The sequence below is a fragment of the Diorhabda sublineata genome, chromosome 4 (genome assembly GCF_026230105.1).
Source record: "Diorhabda sublineata isolate icDioSubl1.1 chromosome 4, icDioSubl1.1, whole genome shotgun sequence".
NCBI classification, from domain to species: domain Eukaryota; kingdom Metazoa; phylum Arthropoda; class Insecta; order Coleoptera; family Chrysomelidae; genus Diorhabda; species Diorhabda sublineata.
This window is the reverse complement of record NC_079477.1, coordinates 6,047,421-6,064,495: the sequence shown is the minus strand read 5'-3', so window position 1 is coordinate 6,064,495 and position 17,075 is coordinate 6,047,421. Positions and strand designations below refer to the sequence as shown.

Here is a 17,075-nt window from a genome sequence, read left to right as displayed (position 1 = left end):
ACTTATAATTGACGAATTTTAAATAAAAAATGCGATTACTGTTAAAAAGTAAATAGATATTTTAAAAATATCATTAAAAATATAGTCGTCTTCTTATTGGCCCAGTCTACGCTATATAATAAAAATTAAATAAATTAGTTGTACTTTGAAGACAATGTTTGATGGAAATGGGTTAAAGTGGGTTTGGTTTAAATATAATCGTTAAATGGATAATAACTATAATTATAGATCAAAAGATTGGAAAATAATTGGAAAATAACAATCTGTAAGTTAGTTAGTGAAGCCTAATGTATGTACATATTGAACTACTGCGCCAAAACAGACATGTCATTGTTTCTACATGTCCTTCTTCCATCACCACAAATTTCATGGTTTGTACACAATTCCATAATTTACGTAAAATCATATGACCTTCAAAGTAACACTAAAAATGATAATATGATGATGATATATATGACAAATTGTTATTTTATTGGCTCTTCAAGATATCTTTAGTAAGATTTGCTGCACCCCTTACTTTCTATGAGGATACTTTAAGGAAAAGCTGAATGCTCCAAGAACATTTCAAAATATCGGTCAATGTTATTCAAATATGTTGTATCAGTAAATCAGACATTTTATATTCTCCTCTGTTGAAAATTCAAGAAATTTGATTGTTTAGGTACGTCTTCTCGCATAACTTTTTATCAAGAATATAATTTTCTTTCCAATGGATAGTGAAATAGTTTTTCGTATATAGTGCATACAGTCTGAATTACAATGTATAACGAAAATTATTCACTTAAGTGGAAAATACTTCGTGGAGCTGTAGAGTTAGTGGGTGATGTGTTCCATAACACGATTTTATAATCCTAAATAATAGCAAGATGAGGTTCGCGGAAGCGATTTTGTTGTTAGCTTCCATCATTCACCTTCCCAACGATATTTATCCTGTAAATCCAATCTAATAACGCGTACTCCATTGGAATATTAGTTTACTAAATCAAAATAGAAATTTACTTAAGAGATTATTTGTTATTCTGATGTGGCAGTTTTTGAGTTTGTTGATATTAACTAGAAAACTTCGAAGCAATATCGATATACTCAAGAACTTTAAGATTAACGCCTACGATATATTGTTTCAATTATATTACATGTCAAAACTTTATTCTATAAAAAACAATCTGAATAGCGATTGTCCTGTCGTTTGTATAGATTTGCAGGTATCAATCATAAACACACGAAAATTATGATCGTTCTTCTATGTCTGTTGTTAGGGATTCGATCTTTCCTCAATTACATTAACAACATCGTCATAAAAATTTTTCTCAAAAACCTCAACCGTACTTCTAACTCGCTTTTGAGTATAGTGCCCGTAATAGCATTCAAATTCATATTTTCGTTTTGATCCATCCATTTTGACTTGGATTTCTACTGTTCTAGTACTCTGAATCCTTAGGTTTCTGTAGCTATCGAACTCCAACTCCGCCAGAAATATCACTGGAAAGTGACTCTTGGCTTGGAGGTCGTCTTCGTTTAAATTTTCCTAGTCAATTCCACAATATTCTGCAGGAGGAACAATTGAGATATCAACATTACAAATTTTGCAGAAAAATATATCAATTTTCCAACGTAATCTCCTTTTTGCTCCATACACTTTTCCCAGACATGTTCATTAAGTTCGATACCCTTTTTATAATAAGAATCGTCAAGCTCCACATAATAGCCATTAACTGCCGACATCACTTCTTCATTGTTGGAAAATCTTTGAACACCAAGCCATTTTCTCATGTTTAGGAACAGAAAATAATCCGAGAGGGCCAAATCTGGCGAATAAGGTGCGTGAGATAGCAATTCAAACTTTATCATATTCATTAATTTTGACCATTACAAAAACGGATGTATGATCTGGTGCATTGATAAAAAAACAATTTCTTAAGCCAAATGCGGCCATTTTTGTTTGATTACTTCGATAAAACGTTGCAATAAGTTTTCATAATACTCGGCGTTGATAGTTTCTCCTTTTTCAAGATAGTCGATGAAAATTATCCCACGCATATCCCAAAAATCGACGCTATGCCCTTGTCTACAGATTGAACGGTCTTTGCCTTCTTTGAAGCCTGTTTCTTTCTATTCTTTTGATTGTTCTTTGGTTTCGGAAGGTTTCGGAATGAAGTCATGGTTAATGGAACGGCACGAAAATTCGGCTTTTTTTCAACCAAACATTGCCAAACACTCGATTAAATCTTTTTCAAGAAGTTTCATTGTGAGCAAACGCAATATCCAAAATTTTTAAGTGCCTACTATGTCTACTAGCTGTCGCACTTTGAGACGACGATCATCCAGTACCGCTTTGTGGATTCTCGTCAACATTTTTGGAGTCCTCGCCTCATTTTGTCGACCATTGCGATGCTGGTCTTCGCAGGTCTTATGGCCTCGCTTAAACTCTGCTACCCCATATTTTACTATTAATAACGAAAGAGCAGTCTCACCCAAAGTAGAATCTAGTTCAGCTCTTATATTGGTTGGGCGAAGACTAACCAACCAAATACTAAACAACGTGGCGTCTTCAAACTTGAAACATATGCAGAATAGATTGAGTACTTTCTGATACAAATGTATTTTTAAGCAACTAACGTCATCTCTGGGTCAGGTCAGGTACTTCTTGGACCAACCTCGTTAACTAATAATACTTTAAAACTATCTAATCTCAACTTTATTTCATTCATTTATAAATTATTTGTGAATAACTAATATAGTTAATTCTGAAATGTCATTATGCAAAACACAGAATATGAAATTTGATTACGTTTTGAAGAGAAAATGGAATTTTCACATTCCTAAACATTTTCCATTATTATGATAGTAGACGAAGGGTTGTCCTATTTAGTCGAATGTTCTACAGCACGTGAAAATTGGAAATTATGAAGATTTCATTATAATAAGGTGATGACAGCGACTATGAGAGTGAGAAAGCTGAATTTGTGTGTTTTTGCTGCACCGTTAAAGCGAAATTATTAATGGATGTACTGATTTAAACTACCGTCGCTGATTATGGTTTTTGCCATATAATATGCTAACGAGTTGATGGGTTTTCAACAGGAAAAGGGAACGGGCAGTGTTAAATTAATGAGAAACGGGGCATTTTAGATAAATTTATAAATATGCACTGGAAATTTTAAGAATATTTGAACAAGCTCGAAATAAGCTATGTATGGTGAGTTAATTTAAAGTATGTCGTTATATAAATTTCATTGAAATATACAGAAGAGGACCCAGACCGCAGATTAATCAATAGAAGAAAAAAACGCCTCTCGTAAAGTCTATTAAAAGGAAGACCTAAACGATTCATATATAAATATGTTTTGTTAAAAAATAAGAAAAATTTCACTTGCAACGAAAATAAATGTCTTTTCCCACCAAGATGCAACTATAAAGCGACTGAGGCAACTCTTAGTGTTGGATCTATAATTTTACATGATTATTTTCATGTGAGAAAAATTATTACTCGTTGGGTGCCACATATGCTTAAACTAATCCGGAGTAAAATTACGCAGGAAGCGTCAGAAATAATAAATAAAGTTGGATCTCTAATCTCTAAAATATTAGTAGTAGTCATTGAACTTCCACCCTATACATTTTATATGATTTATGAGATATATGAAGAAATTCTTCTGATTTTTCACAAAAGGTAGCTCAGTAATTGGAGTTTGCTTACTAAAAAATTTTCGCCATTTGTATTTGAGATAAAAGTTTGTAAATTTTTGGTATAAAATTGCATGATGTTTAATTTTATTTGAGATATTGATTGATAAATCTAACTAAAAAAATATAAGAGTCACATATAAAAACAAATTCATGGAATGTCTCAGCTTCCAAGACATATTTGTATAAAATGTCATGTTGCCAGTAGTTTCGGCAAAATCATAAGAATGTGTATAGATGTTTTTTATGCAACACCCATTATTTAGAAAACGGATGGCGTTAAGATAATTTACTGCTAAACAAACATCAATTATTTTTCAATTTCCTTTCTATCCTAGAGAAGGTATTACTTTTTATAAAAAACAATTTATATAGCTTACGCCTCAACTCACACTACTCGAAATGACCTATAATAGTAGTTAATAAAGTTTAGAGGTATGAAAAAAACCTATGAGCTTATGAGTATTTAATTGTTCAGTTTATCAGATATTATCAAAGTTGAGGGTTACGTGGTAAAAAAAAATTACTTTAAGTGGGTTTATACAGGCAAATTCAAAAAATATGGACGATAAAAATAATCAAGAGAATTATGCTATTAGGAATTGTTTAAAGTCGTTAGATCAATTTTCTTTTCTAACAAAAAACTTTTTGACTTGTTTGTACGTTCATTGTCTTTTAGTTTTTCAGTATATATACTCAATGAATGTCCAAGAGGTTATCTTTAGTGTATGAAGATGGTTGTCAACATTAACATTTGAGTTTTCGGATAAAAAAAGAAACAAAACCTGGTCACTTTTTTAATTATTATTTTAGTTACAAGCTGCTTCGAAGCACATATTATTATCCATAAAGTTAACTTTCGTTTTTATCTTTAATTTTATTCTAATTTATCAGTATAATCCTACATTTAGCGTTTTCATGGTCAAGCGAATACATTTTGTATTACCCTAAAGTGCGTGTTCTTAGTAATTATTCAATGAAATATATCGGTGAAATAATTTACATGAGTGCCTTATCATTGTATCCTAAAGAAATGTCCAAGGAAATTTTTATCAATGTATGAAGTTGATATAATATTTTATTAAATAAAAAACTTATTTTGTATTTGATTATTTCAGAAAATGCACGTTTACAAGAAAACTCTCCAGGCTCTTATCTACCCCATTAGCAGCACGACACCCCATAATTTCGTTCCATGGACGGCGACGTCACCGACCTATTGTTACGAATGCGAAGGACTTCTATGGGGTATCGCGCGACAAGGCGTCAGATGTACGGAGTGCGGTGTCAAATGTCACGAAAAATGCAAAGATTTATTAAATGCCGATTGCCTTCAAAGTAAGTGATATTTTTAGATGGAAACGATCAATGAGATAAATAGTTCAGCACTAGCTTTTACCCGCGGCTTCACTCAGATATTGTTACAACAGGAATGAATCAATATAATAAGTATATTTTATTGCTTCACCGGGATTATCAATTTTTAAAAATTACTACATACTATGTACTTTCAGAAACTTAAAATATACTTTATTACAACAACAAAATTTGAAATGTGTTTCTCTGTTAACTAAATAAATCATTTTGAATTTTAATAATTTAGAAAAATATAAATACAGAATATTGATCTAGGATACTTTTGTAGAATGCTTTGTTTATATTAACAGCAAAACTAAGCTTGACGGGAAACTGAACCCTGAATTGAAATGGAAGGTCTGTGGGAATAATTGGAATCATCATGGATAACATCTAACCACAAAAATGACACTCAAATTACCTCAAACATTCAAATAGTTTTATAGTATATATGTAATGACAGATAATAACAAATAACAATAAATATAGAAAAAATACAAAAAACGGTAACTAGAGTACTAGAGTTAATTGGATTTACTGGAATGCTAGATGGTGTCGAAGAAGTAGAGTTTTTTTGTGAAAAGAATATTTGTTTTCATTAAAAGTATCTTATATTATTTCTAATACCTGCAAGAATATGCGTACAAAGTTTCATGATGATCGGTTACATAGTTTCCGCTTGAATGCGTAACAAACAAACTTACATTCACATTTTAATATTAGTAAGGATTACAAAACCAGTTCTTTAAAAGAGATTTACTTATGTCTCAAATTGACAAGCCGCGGGGTTGCGATTCTTTTTTCTCCAAAATTCTCTGCATTTCCGTCGGTTCTTTATTAGTAGTAGTATAGTTTCTTTCCTTTATTCTTAGTAGGTTATTAATTTTGTCCATCCAGATCTCTCTTGGTCTTTCTCTACAACTGCTTCTTATTGTTTTGGCTATTTGGTTCTCCTTCATTTGTATCTTTTGATGTAGACGTTCATGTTCCGAAGCCATATGTTTGTAGGGGTATAATATTTTATGAATATCCACTCTTATTTCCTTAGGTATTTGAAAAAACGATCAAATGTGATACTTTCAATTCAAAATATACACTTTTCGAACGCATAACCCTCTGTATTCTACCCTCTATAAAAATTTCAAGAAATACAAAGCTACGTCCCACTTATTTTCGAGTTTGTAGATTGGACTACATTATGTCAACCCTCCAGCGGAGGTGGACATAATCTCTAAACTTGGTTGGTCACTTTAATGGATCTGGATCCGTTGTTAACAAACAAAAATTAACAGAATAACCGCCATATTTTGGATGAAGCGACGCATGTAGAAATTTTATACAATTTTGTTCCAGAGATCTCCAAATCTCTTCCCAGTGTGGCATGCTACGTAGCAATGTCTAATGAAACAATAACGAAATCAAAACAGTTGCTTCAATTGCAAATTTTCACAACGAGTGTATGATATTTCTTGAATCATAAGTCAAATTGTTCCTATTGAAGCGATAAATATTGAAATATATAAGTACATATAATGTAAACGTTTGGGATTGGTATTCTTGGAAAAAATATTATTGTACCCTAGTAATAGGTAGTTTAACTATAAAATATTGATCATTATTATTGAATTTCAATGATAGAGATCCTTACCACGTAACTTTTCCCAAAGTAACACATAAATGTTTAATTTCTTTGTAGTGGGGTAATTAATCCACAATCTACTTACTTAGTGCCTCTATATTCCATCCTAGGGTGTCATCTAGGATATTTGGTTTATAATTCCAAGATTTGAAAGATTTGAGAAGAAAAAGAAACAGCTGCGTGAGGTAAGACAAGTATCTAGAAAAGTTAGAAAATAAAATAAATCAAGTTACTCCTACAAAAACTCCTACGAAACATTCTGGAAGGATCACGTAGAGAGAATGCCAGAAGACAGATGTGCAAAGTGGGCTAAAACTCAGAGACCGAACAAACGCAGACCTGTAGGTAGACCACCAAAGAGGTGGTACGAGAGCTGGAGTTCATCTTCTGAAGAAGATCCAAGAAGAGAGCCAAACGAACAAGATTGAACAGGAACTGGTCCTATTGAAAGGGGAAGAAGTTACTCCTTATTCATTGTTCCAAATATCTTGATTTCTCCAAAATTATCGTAAACGCTGATTGATAAATGATTCAGTAATATTTAATAAGCTAAATTATAAAATATAGGAATAATTAGCGCAGTTCTGTTTATTTAAAAAACACTATATTCATAATAATTTCTTTCTCTATTTATTTTCATGTTCCTTTGAATTCGTTTTTCCACATATACTCTATAACTATGTTACTCATTTTCAATAGTCTATTTCCTTCTTTTGACTCGAAAGCTACTTATTCTATTTATCTTTTTTATCGCACCATTTATCACTATTGAAACTGATACTGTGTCCATTCAGCTCACTATTTAACCCCTATTGTAGTTGTAGTTTGGATGATTCTCTATCATTTGTTCCGTACCGTTGTCGCCATCATTCACTCGAAGTATCAGCGAGTCTTTTTTAATACAACAAGTAATCTTATAAAATCTCTCAAAACTCTAGCATTCTCTACTTTAAACAAACATAATAATGACCGATTGATTAATACTACAAACATAGTAATTATCAAATTCATTTGCGACGATAAACACTGTACATTGCAGCGTGTAGATTTTCATTCACATGGGATTAGCATGAATTTGCAGACCAGGATTTCATGGGAAAATAAAATTAATTGTCCACTATACAAATCCTAACTAAACTATACATTCACCATCGGCTTCATTATTTTCCGATGTAACCGTCGATTTTTTAAGCTAATGAACAATGGAATAATTAACGAAGCAATATAGAATGTGGTAATGAAAAAAATTTGAAAACGAGTTCTCTACGGCTTCGATATAAATGTTTCGGCTTTTTAACAATTCTGTCCGAGTTTAGTCACTTCATTTGTTAACTAGAACTGTACCGTTTTAATTATTGCCTCGCTCCTGCAAATTAATAGGCCGTTAGATGAGTTGTGTCATACAAAAAGAGATGGCACTGTTAAGTTCCTCATTTCATTAGACATCAACATATTTTTAAATTAGAACTATGGATTGTAGAGGTAAGAAGAACCGTCTTGTATGGAGGATTAGTTGAAAAATTGTCCAGTTCTTTATTTTATTTTGTATATTAATAGTTTCTTTGAACTAGTTATGACTTTCAAAAAAGAATTTCATTAACAATGTTACTCTAATAGATTGTGGCGCTCTTTTTAAAATTCTCTTGCTACTATAACGCCACCTTAATTTGCCTCCTTTCAACAGACTCGTTTCGATACACCGAGATGGTTCTTACCTCTACCCACTATAATTAGAACAATTGAGGTTTTGATTATCTGCAACCAATATTACGAGCTGACGTATGATGAATTGCATATTACATGAAATTAAAAAGTTCTCTCTGGAAAGTGAAACACATTCATTTTCTTTTATTCTTTAACAAATCACATTACTATTTCCATTTACCTCAAAATTTCATCGATCCGTTACAATTAGTTAGATATTTTATTTACTAGAACTTGTGAATAAACTCTAATTATAGTTGCGACAAATGCATTCATAGCAAATTTTATTTTTTCAATGTCGGAGTGAAATTGAATCGCGTGGTTTTATGAAAATACTCGATTGTAGAAGGCAGATACATATTTAATTTGCTTTTTACAGGACATAAAACTGTTGATAAAGCTACGTAACACGCTATAACGACCACATCTACTATTTAAAAACTTCTAAAAAGTAGGTTGTTTTTAACAGAATTGAATGAGAAGAGAGATCAGCAGTGAATATGGCATAAAATTTTGTATTTATCGATCCAGAGAGTTTACGATTCTGTTTCAATTACTAAACTTTAGTATTATAACGATGTATAATCAATCACATGCCAGTCACATCAATATAAAATTTATATCCTTCTATGAGATCGTCTAAGGAAATACTGTTTCAGAAAAGTTAAATCTAATACCATCGAAGTTGTGGCAGTCTCCTACAGCGTTAATAATTATTTTGAAACATCTTTATATCATGGATATGGAAAGGGAAATGTAATGTAAGGGTAAAGGATTATATGTACAAATGACATAGATGCTACTAAATACATGACTAAAAGTGTAGAAAACCTCGAAAAGGGTAGAATAATTAAGACGAATCATTCAGAAGAATAGGATTTCAATGAATAGAAAATGTGATTTTCAAAAACTGGAAACCATGGCGAATAGTGCTCAAAACACGAACATGAAGGCTAAATAAAGATGTGTCGTAGAGTAAATATCAAATAATATTTCCAGTTTAAGCTCCTGATTTATCAAGATTAAAACAACAAACAATTAGCTCAGTTAAAACCACTTGACATATATCAACATAAAAAAACTGCCAAAGCTTCATTAAGTTGTAATTCTCTCATATCGAACGCTTATGCAGTCGACTGTATAGAAAAGGAAATTAGAGATTAATGAGGATGACACACGTACTGAATACAGAGCGTTTGATTTTGTAATTATAGAGAAACTAGAATGTTTACCGATTGGGTAATCGACCTAATTGAATATTAAACGTCGATGACATCCGTTGGACTTACACAAGATGTTTCTGGAAAGTAGAAAAACATGAGCAACAATTACCAGGTCATTTTCATAAATTTACTGATTAGTCTATTATGTGTTTTTTATTCCCTATAAAACTAAATTTTTGAAAATAACGATTTAAATCGAATTTTAACTAAAAATGTCCTAATTCATTTGTATTTGAGAACGATTTCGAGCTGATGAATGAAGCGAATTTTGGACGATGAATTTTTTGGTCACTTTTTAAAACATTGCTGGTAGTATGCCAAGAGTAACTCGAACAATCTTGTGCTTCAAGGTGTCAACTAAACCAGTAATATGGCGTTGCGCCACGGAGTCTAATCTGGGATACGTGAATCGAAAAACCTATGTATATGAATGTCACTTGGCCTCCAGCTCTGCATCAGTTGAATTTTATATAGATGTAGATATTTGCTCATAACATGGTTATTTGAAAAATGGTAAATTTAGATCTTTAACATTTTTAGTCATAGCGGGTTATAGTTTTGATGTAATTGTTTCATTTAGAAAATATGTGATATGAGATCTATTCACCTCAGAGACGTGTTCCAAAAATTAATGGAGGAATTCAATTGATGAATGTATTGAAACTTACTAATAACAATATATGGGAAATCTGGTATGGAAAGTAAATCATTTAGAAATAGACATTGATATACTAATAGTAATGAACATTTACAAAATACTTCGATATCATCTATGACATCTGACATAAGGGTCGCATACGTAATGAAATTGTCTACTGAAATTGGAAATACTCAACCGCTGACAGGGCCCGCAATGGGAACTCCTCATTTCCGAAATAGAAAACACTGTAAACTCTATAACTCTGGGAAAGAGAGTGCCGATAAGACTAAATTCCAGTGCTATAAGTAGAGGAGGAAACATATCCTTTGGAGCTATTATGCTTTTATTAGAACTCGAAGGATTAAACCAAGTGGAATAGTCTTATGTCCATTGAATGACGCCCGGAGGATGCTCCAAATTTGGGAAGGTTGATGGGCTATCGAGAAGGCTACCAAAGGGGTAAAGGCGTTACGCAGGAAATCAGAATCTAAAAGGCATCAACTATTCTTAGTAATAATAATAATCTCATAGTAAAATCGTAGTAAAAATTATTCACTGAAAAATACATTAATAGTAAAATACAGTAATTTCTCAGATGGAATAGATGTGCCAATCATTGTTATGTATTTAAATGAAATTTGATACAATTTAGGAAACTCCAATTTGTAGTTTTCCATTCAATCAGCCAAATGAAACACTCATTGTTCAAATTACGTTGTCATGATTTATAATTGTGTAGTAAGATGGCGAAAAAAGATTTGTCCCACTATTTTCTATAAAGAGATATTCCTTGAAGCTATAATAAGATATTTTAAAATTGTATTTTTCCAAAGTTGGCAAAATAAAATATGTTATGTCGTATGTAATCACTAGGTACAAAGGTAGGAGAGGCCACATGAAGCTTACGAGAGTAAAAGGGGAGACAAAGCAGAGGCTAAAGAAGATCATACCACAAGTTTACTTGTATTTGAATTACATATATATATATATATATATATATATATATATATATATATATATATATATATATATATATATATATATATATATATATATATAATTTAACCATTCGGAACTGTAGTGCGTCCATTGATACTAAGTACGAAGCGATTGATACCAGAGGTTCCGAATAAATTGCTTCCTGTGTATTTGAAAAAATAAGAGTTTATCCGATACTGTTCTCCGAAATATTAATGTGTGACATGAATGTTGATATGAATTGTATTCAGTCTTCAATTTTTGTACACGATCTGGAAAATCTGCAGAATTCCTGCAGAGTGCCTTTTGTTAATTCGGACATAATAATAGTTGATATAGCAACACAGTGCCCTATAGCAAGACTAATCTACCTGATGAAAACGTAAATTGTCGTAAAGGGAATAGTGACAAATCTGTGAAAAAATTCGTTCATCCATTTGATACACCGAATAACAACATCGATAAATCAAAATGAATTAAAGCATCAACAATACACCGTTTACGTGCATACGAGAAGTAATAAAAAAACACGAGCAAATTTTTATAGCAACAATCCATTGTAATGGAATTGATAGATTGTTTTCATGTAAATCAGGATTTTGTTGTTATCAAGGATGAAATTTACGATTATTGTAAAACTTTCTTCTTCCATTGCTTTATCCGTTGCGAAAGTTGACTATCAACAAGGCTATTATCTTATTTAGTGTGTTTCTAAAGAGATCAACAAGTGACACTCCAAACAACTGGCGTAGGTTGTGCAACCATGAATGCAGTCTTCCCTCTGGTTTGCTCTTACTACCATCCACTTTGCATTGAACAATTAACTGCAATCGACTATATGACTTCAAGACAAATATTTATAGTTATTTATAATTTTCGATGAAAAATGTGTGTAATGGTATAGGGAAATAAAATAGGAATAACTGTGAACTCAATATTTCGCTGGAACGTCTGCGAAACGATATACAAAGATAGAGGTCTGAAAAATGGGTCAATAGCGATGATGTTCATATTTTCTATATATGTCTTATGGTTATTACACATCTGCCATACTCATCAGATTCAGACAACATTATATTTAGCTTCTCCCAAAAATAAAAAAAATTGCAAAATGGAAACGTTTGGTCACTATCACTGGAATTGAGGAGGCTATAATCGCAGAGATAGAAGTCATATTGAAATATACTTTCCATAAGTACTGACAACTGAATCAACGTTGCGATTAATTGCAGATCTTAATCGTCTCAATTTTTGATTATATTAGAATTTTAGTTAGTTCCAAGATGTCTAAGACACAATCTGTTTCTTATTATCATTGAAAGAAACTTGCAGTAAATCAGTAGATGACTTGAATTAATACACTAATAGTAAATAACATAATTCAATTAATTTCCTTTTGATAGAAGATCCATTGATAAGATAAGAGCAGCGCCTGGCCAGGAAGCACGGCTAATCCCGTTTTTTTTTGAGAATTTAGTCACAATTTCACAAAAACAATTTCTACATTTCTTACCCTCAATTTCGATTTTAGCAATTACACAATATTATTTATCGTCTTAGTGTTGATTTAATCAAATTATGGCAGGACAAACAGATCAGTCGCAAAGCAGGAAAAACGAAGAGACCGTGGCGTAAGCAAACGAGTCTGTGCACATACTCGGTTTGTTGGGTTGTTTACAAGCGTTAAGATGTTTTAGCGATATCCCATCATATATTGAAGTTGAATTTGGAATTACATCTCTTGACAATACAGTTTGTGCAAGAATTGAAAGAAAATTATTTATTTCTAGAAAAATCTTTGTCGATACGTTGCTCGAGAAGTTTTCCAACTTCAATGGCATTTTTTCTTCTTAAATGAGCATTCCGGCAAATGAAATTGAAGATTTTGGAGGAGATGAAACCTTAAATTGAAATACCAAAGATCGTCACGTTCTTCTAAAGGCATAATTGAACCATACTTTTTTTAAAAAATTCACGCGATCATTCAGTAACTGTTAATTCTGTAAAATAGATGATAAACCACGAGATTTTCGCTGCCCAAGCTACATTATGTTAAAATTTGAAACAATAAAGCATGGATAGGTTAATGAAATTAATCTGGCGCAAAGGAGATATTCCATGGTGTCCTCACAACCCTGACCTGTCTCTAGCCGTTTTTATGGGGATTTCTCAAAAGTCCAGTTTACTTGAATAAACATTGAAATTAATATGAGTTAGTATCTTTTTGTGCTCTATATCATATCATTATGAATAAAACATTTTCAATTCTATGATCCTTCCAGTGTTTTGTCTTTCAAAGGATCGATCGTTTCTTCCTTTTACATATGCATATGAAATAATTTTTTGATTTTTTGGGATATATAATTGAATTAAATATTTTTCTTCTGTTTCAGGAGCCGCTGAGAAAAGTTCGAAACACGGAGCGGAAGATAAAGCCAACAGCATTATCACAGCCATGAAAGACAGAATGAAACAGCGGGAGAGAGAAAAACCAGAAATTTTCGAGCTGATTCGGTATGTTTTGTAATATTTTAATCTATTAGCTAAGCAAAACATCGATTCATTACTAAACCACTAAAGAAGTAGATGTTAACAACCTAATCAATGAAATTATAATTTATTTTTTGAATAAAACTACAATATCAACAATTTCATACAAGAACACAGGTATTACACATATTTTACTTAACCGGTTTTTTAGCATGTCACTTTCCAACTATTGCATGTTAATAACAAAGCAACACTTCTACTTAAATCTCTTCCATATTTCTTTCATCCCTTGACCCAGACATGTTCTTGTCATAGAACAATTAGAAGGTATTTATGAAATTCTTTCTTCAAATTATTAACAGAAATGAGCAAACAAAACAAATATAGATTGGCATCTGAATATCAGTCTAATGATTAACTTTAACAGCAAGTTTATTTATTGTATGTCCTATCATTTAAAATAAAGATACAGTGATACAGGGGTTTTTAAACATAATCAACTAAAATCTGCAATGTATACTTGGTTTATTACAGAGTTGATTAATAGGGACCAATTTTAGATATTTTCCGTTATCCAAAGGGAATATTGTTTTGGTGTATGCACGAAATTATCTTTCTTCTATCATTTCAACTTCATATTGACCAGATATTTCGTTCACCATAAAATAAATTGATATAAACCCTATAAAGTTCTTACATACATTTATAACCTCACTTCCTTAGGAAATTTTATTCGGCCTCAGTTGAAGTATATAAACAGCTGATACAATTAATATTAAAATGGATACCAACAGCTTTGTAATGAACCACGTCAAAAGTGAATAAAAAAGTGGACAAGATGGAAACAGCTTATGAATTTAATAAATAATAAAAATCAAACAAAATAAAACTATTCTCGGTCACAATTATCCATATTAATATTTATTGCTGTGAACAATAAAAAAAGTTTTAGCAACAATAAATTCGCATCAACTACGTATCCAAAAGAGCAGTAATAAATTAAAAACAAATGAGATTTATATATATTAAAGATAAGACTCTGACTTATCTATGGAAATTCGGGATGGTTGCGTCCTTCAACTGGATTCCCAGATGTTGGAGTTGTTGAATTTATTGCTTGTGATGCACTGGTTGGATCGTTAGTTGTGGTTGAAACTCTCAACCTGGCAGCTGTAGAACAGCGAATATAGAGAAAAATGTCACCAAAAATTCACTAAAATTTACTTTGGTCCAAACACTTGAGTTTAGATAGGTAGAGGACGTTTTCGAATACATTCCGAGGTTTTATTGAATTTCTCGAATGAAGTGGGAGATCGATAATAAATTAATACTGAGCCACAATGCATGAACAAAGAATATTCGAAATAAATGAAGAAAAAGGTAACAAACCCCTCTTTATACTTTACGATTCATATTTTTGAGGTATGCTAAATAAAACCAAGCTCAATAATCGCGAAAAGTTCGAATATAGAGGCAATCAAGTATTTATATTACATTTTTTAATACTTTTTTCAAAATTACTCAAAATCATCATTGGAATCATAATGATATAAAGATTACTCAAGTTTTATTATAATTTTTGCAGAATAACGGTAAATAGCAAATCCAAAGCAGCTTTGCATTCTTTCATGTAAAGATCAAAATAATCCATGAAAAAAGTTACAATAATATTTAAAGCATCAAGAATATTTCCAATTTTTCAACTCGTACTACACCAAGTGTAAATTTTGAAAAGCAGTTGGTTCCATCACCCTGTATAACTGAAAATTTTAAATATTAATCACGTCGATCATTGTTTGGAATCAATTGGAATCATTCTATACTCTATTTTATTATTAATTTCATAAAATGAAGATCTGTTCCACTTTTTTCATCCATATTTAATATTTGATATTGATTCAACTAGAAAAAATGCAAATTCTACAAATATTAAGTGAATAACATTATTTTAAAATGGCTGTATTTGGTTTATTACTATTAAAAAAAGCAAGTTAAACTAATATTAAATAGAATCAAACACACATTTAAACTACAGACATTAGGATTTTATACATATTGTTTTCAGTAAAGATCAGCTTACGTTCAATAAAAAAGGTATATATTTTTCATCATTCAATAATCATAACTTCCAAAAAGCAATTAGTGTTAATTCGACTTTATTTCCACAACAGGCACATATATATCGTTCATAGTTCCAACATTCTAATTATTCGTTCAATTATATTTCCACAGAAATTTTGATACTACTGTCATTTTCAGTATATAATTTTCACACTATGGTTCAACTTAAGCGAGTCATAATAATATAGAGACTCCAGTGATTAAATTAGATTCTCTAAGTGATTCAATTATATTACATACATAAACTATTACTATTTGCAGTATCTAGAGCATAATTATTCAAATCAACGATGAAAAGTGTACATATTTGTTCACTTGTGATCTAAATTGAACTTTCTTGTATAGTCCAGGCACTGGATGGAGTTGAGAGTGCAAAATGTGAGAAACAGCAACCATAATATCTCTACGGCGTCAACTATCTCACGCAACTTCAATTTACGATTAGGTATTAGTAATTTGTGGACGACCATAACACTTTTTTCAATAAGTGCTGAGCTTGTACACTATTTTTTTTATAAAGAAGCAATGATAATTTAACACAAAATTGTTTTGTAACAAAAAACAATAGAAGCTTCACTCAAATGGCTGTCACGTGTTTTTTACTAATCGAAATGTCAAATGTCAAATTTTACACATGGTCTTTTAAAAGTTGGTACTTCATAAAAGTCATGTGGACTTGACAATGGTAGTGCCATCTGTGTGTCAGTCACAGGACTTATTGAGTAGTATTATATGTATAGGCGAATGCTGACGAAGCTCAACTATTGATTACGCCTTTTTAGGCTATGAAAGCAAGGTGTAAATTGTAAAACAATGGCTAGCTCTTTAACGATAAAAATAAATTAAATATTCTCACTAAAACAATCGTTATGATGATACCAAGGCATGTTCAATACATTTACTAGATGTCTAAGGAATGGCGTAAATCGATGGAATAATACGACTCCTGACATTACAATCAAAATTCACATTTTGCATACTCAACTCCATTCAGCGCCCAGTCTTGTAATGTAGAAAACAAAGACGATGAAAATAGGGATATGATAGACATATATGGTTGTTGTACTCATCATTAATAACTTCTGATTACATTCGAATAATATTGTCATTAGACAGATATTTTTTTTTAATTTCAACCAATTTGCTCATTAATTTATTACATGAATAAAAAATGTCGATGTGTCATAATGGCATTGAATCTTGTGATAAAATCTTCAATAAGAAATTTGTTACATACAAA

The 17,075-nt window shown here is 31.3% G+C and overlaps 1 protein-coding gene across 1 annotated transcript in view; it reads left to right on the top strand.

The window, feature by feature from the left end:
- The window catches only part of LOC130442345 (protein unc-13 homolog A), a 194,818-nt gene that overhangs the window by 102,931 nt on the left and 74,812 nt on the right, over positions 1-17,075 (top strand). The window contains exons 7-8 of the mRNA XM_056776375.1: positions 4,803-5,022; positions 13,618-13,738. Of these exons, the coding sequence (XP_056632353.1) occupies positions 4,803-5,022; positions 13,618-13,738 (341 nt within the window). The remainder of the gene's footprint in view (positions 1-4,802; positions 5,023-13,617; positions 13,739-17,075) is intronic.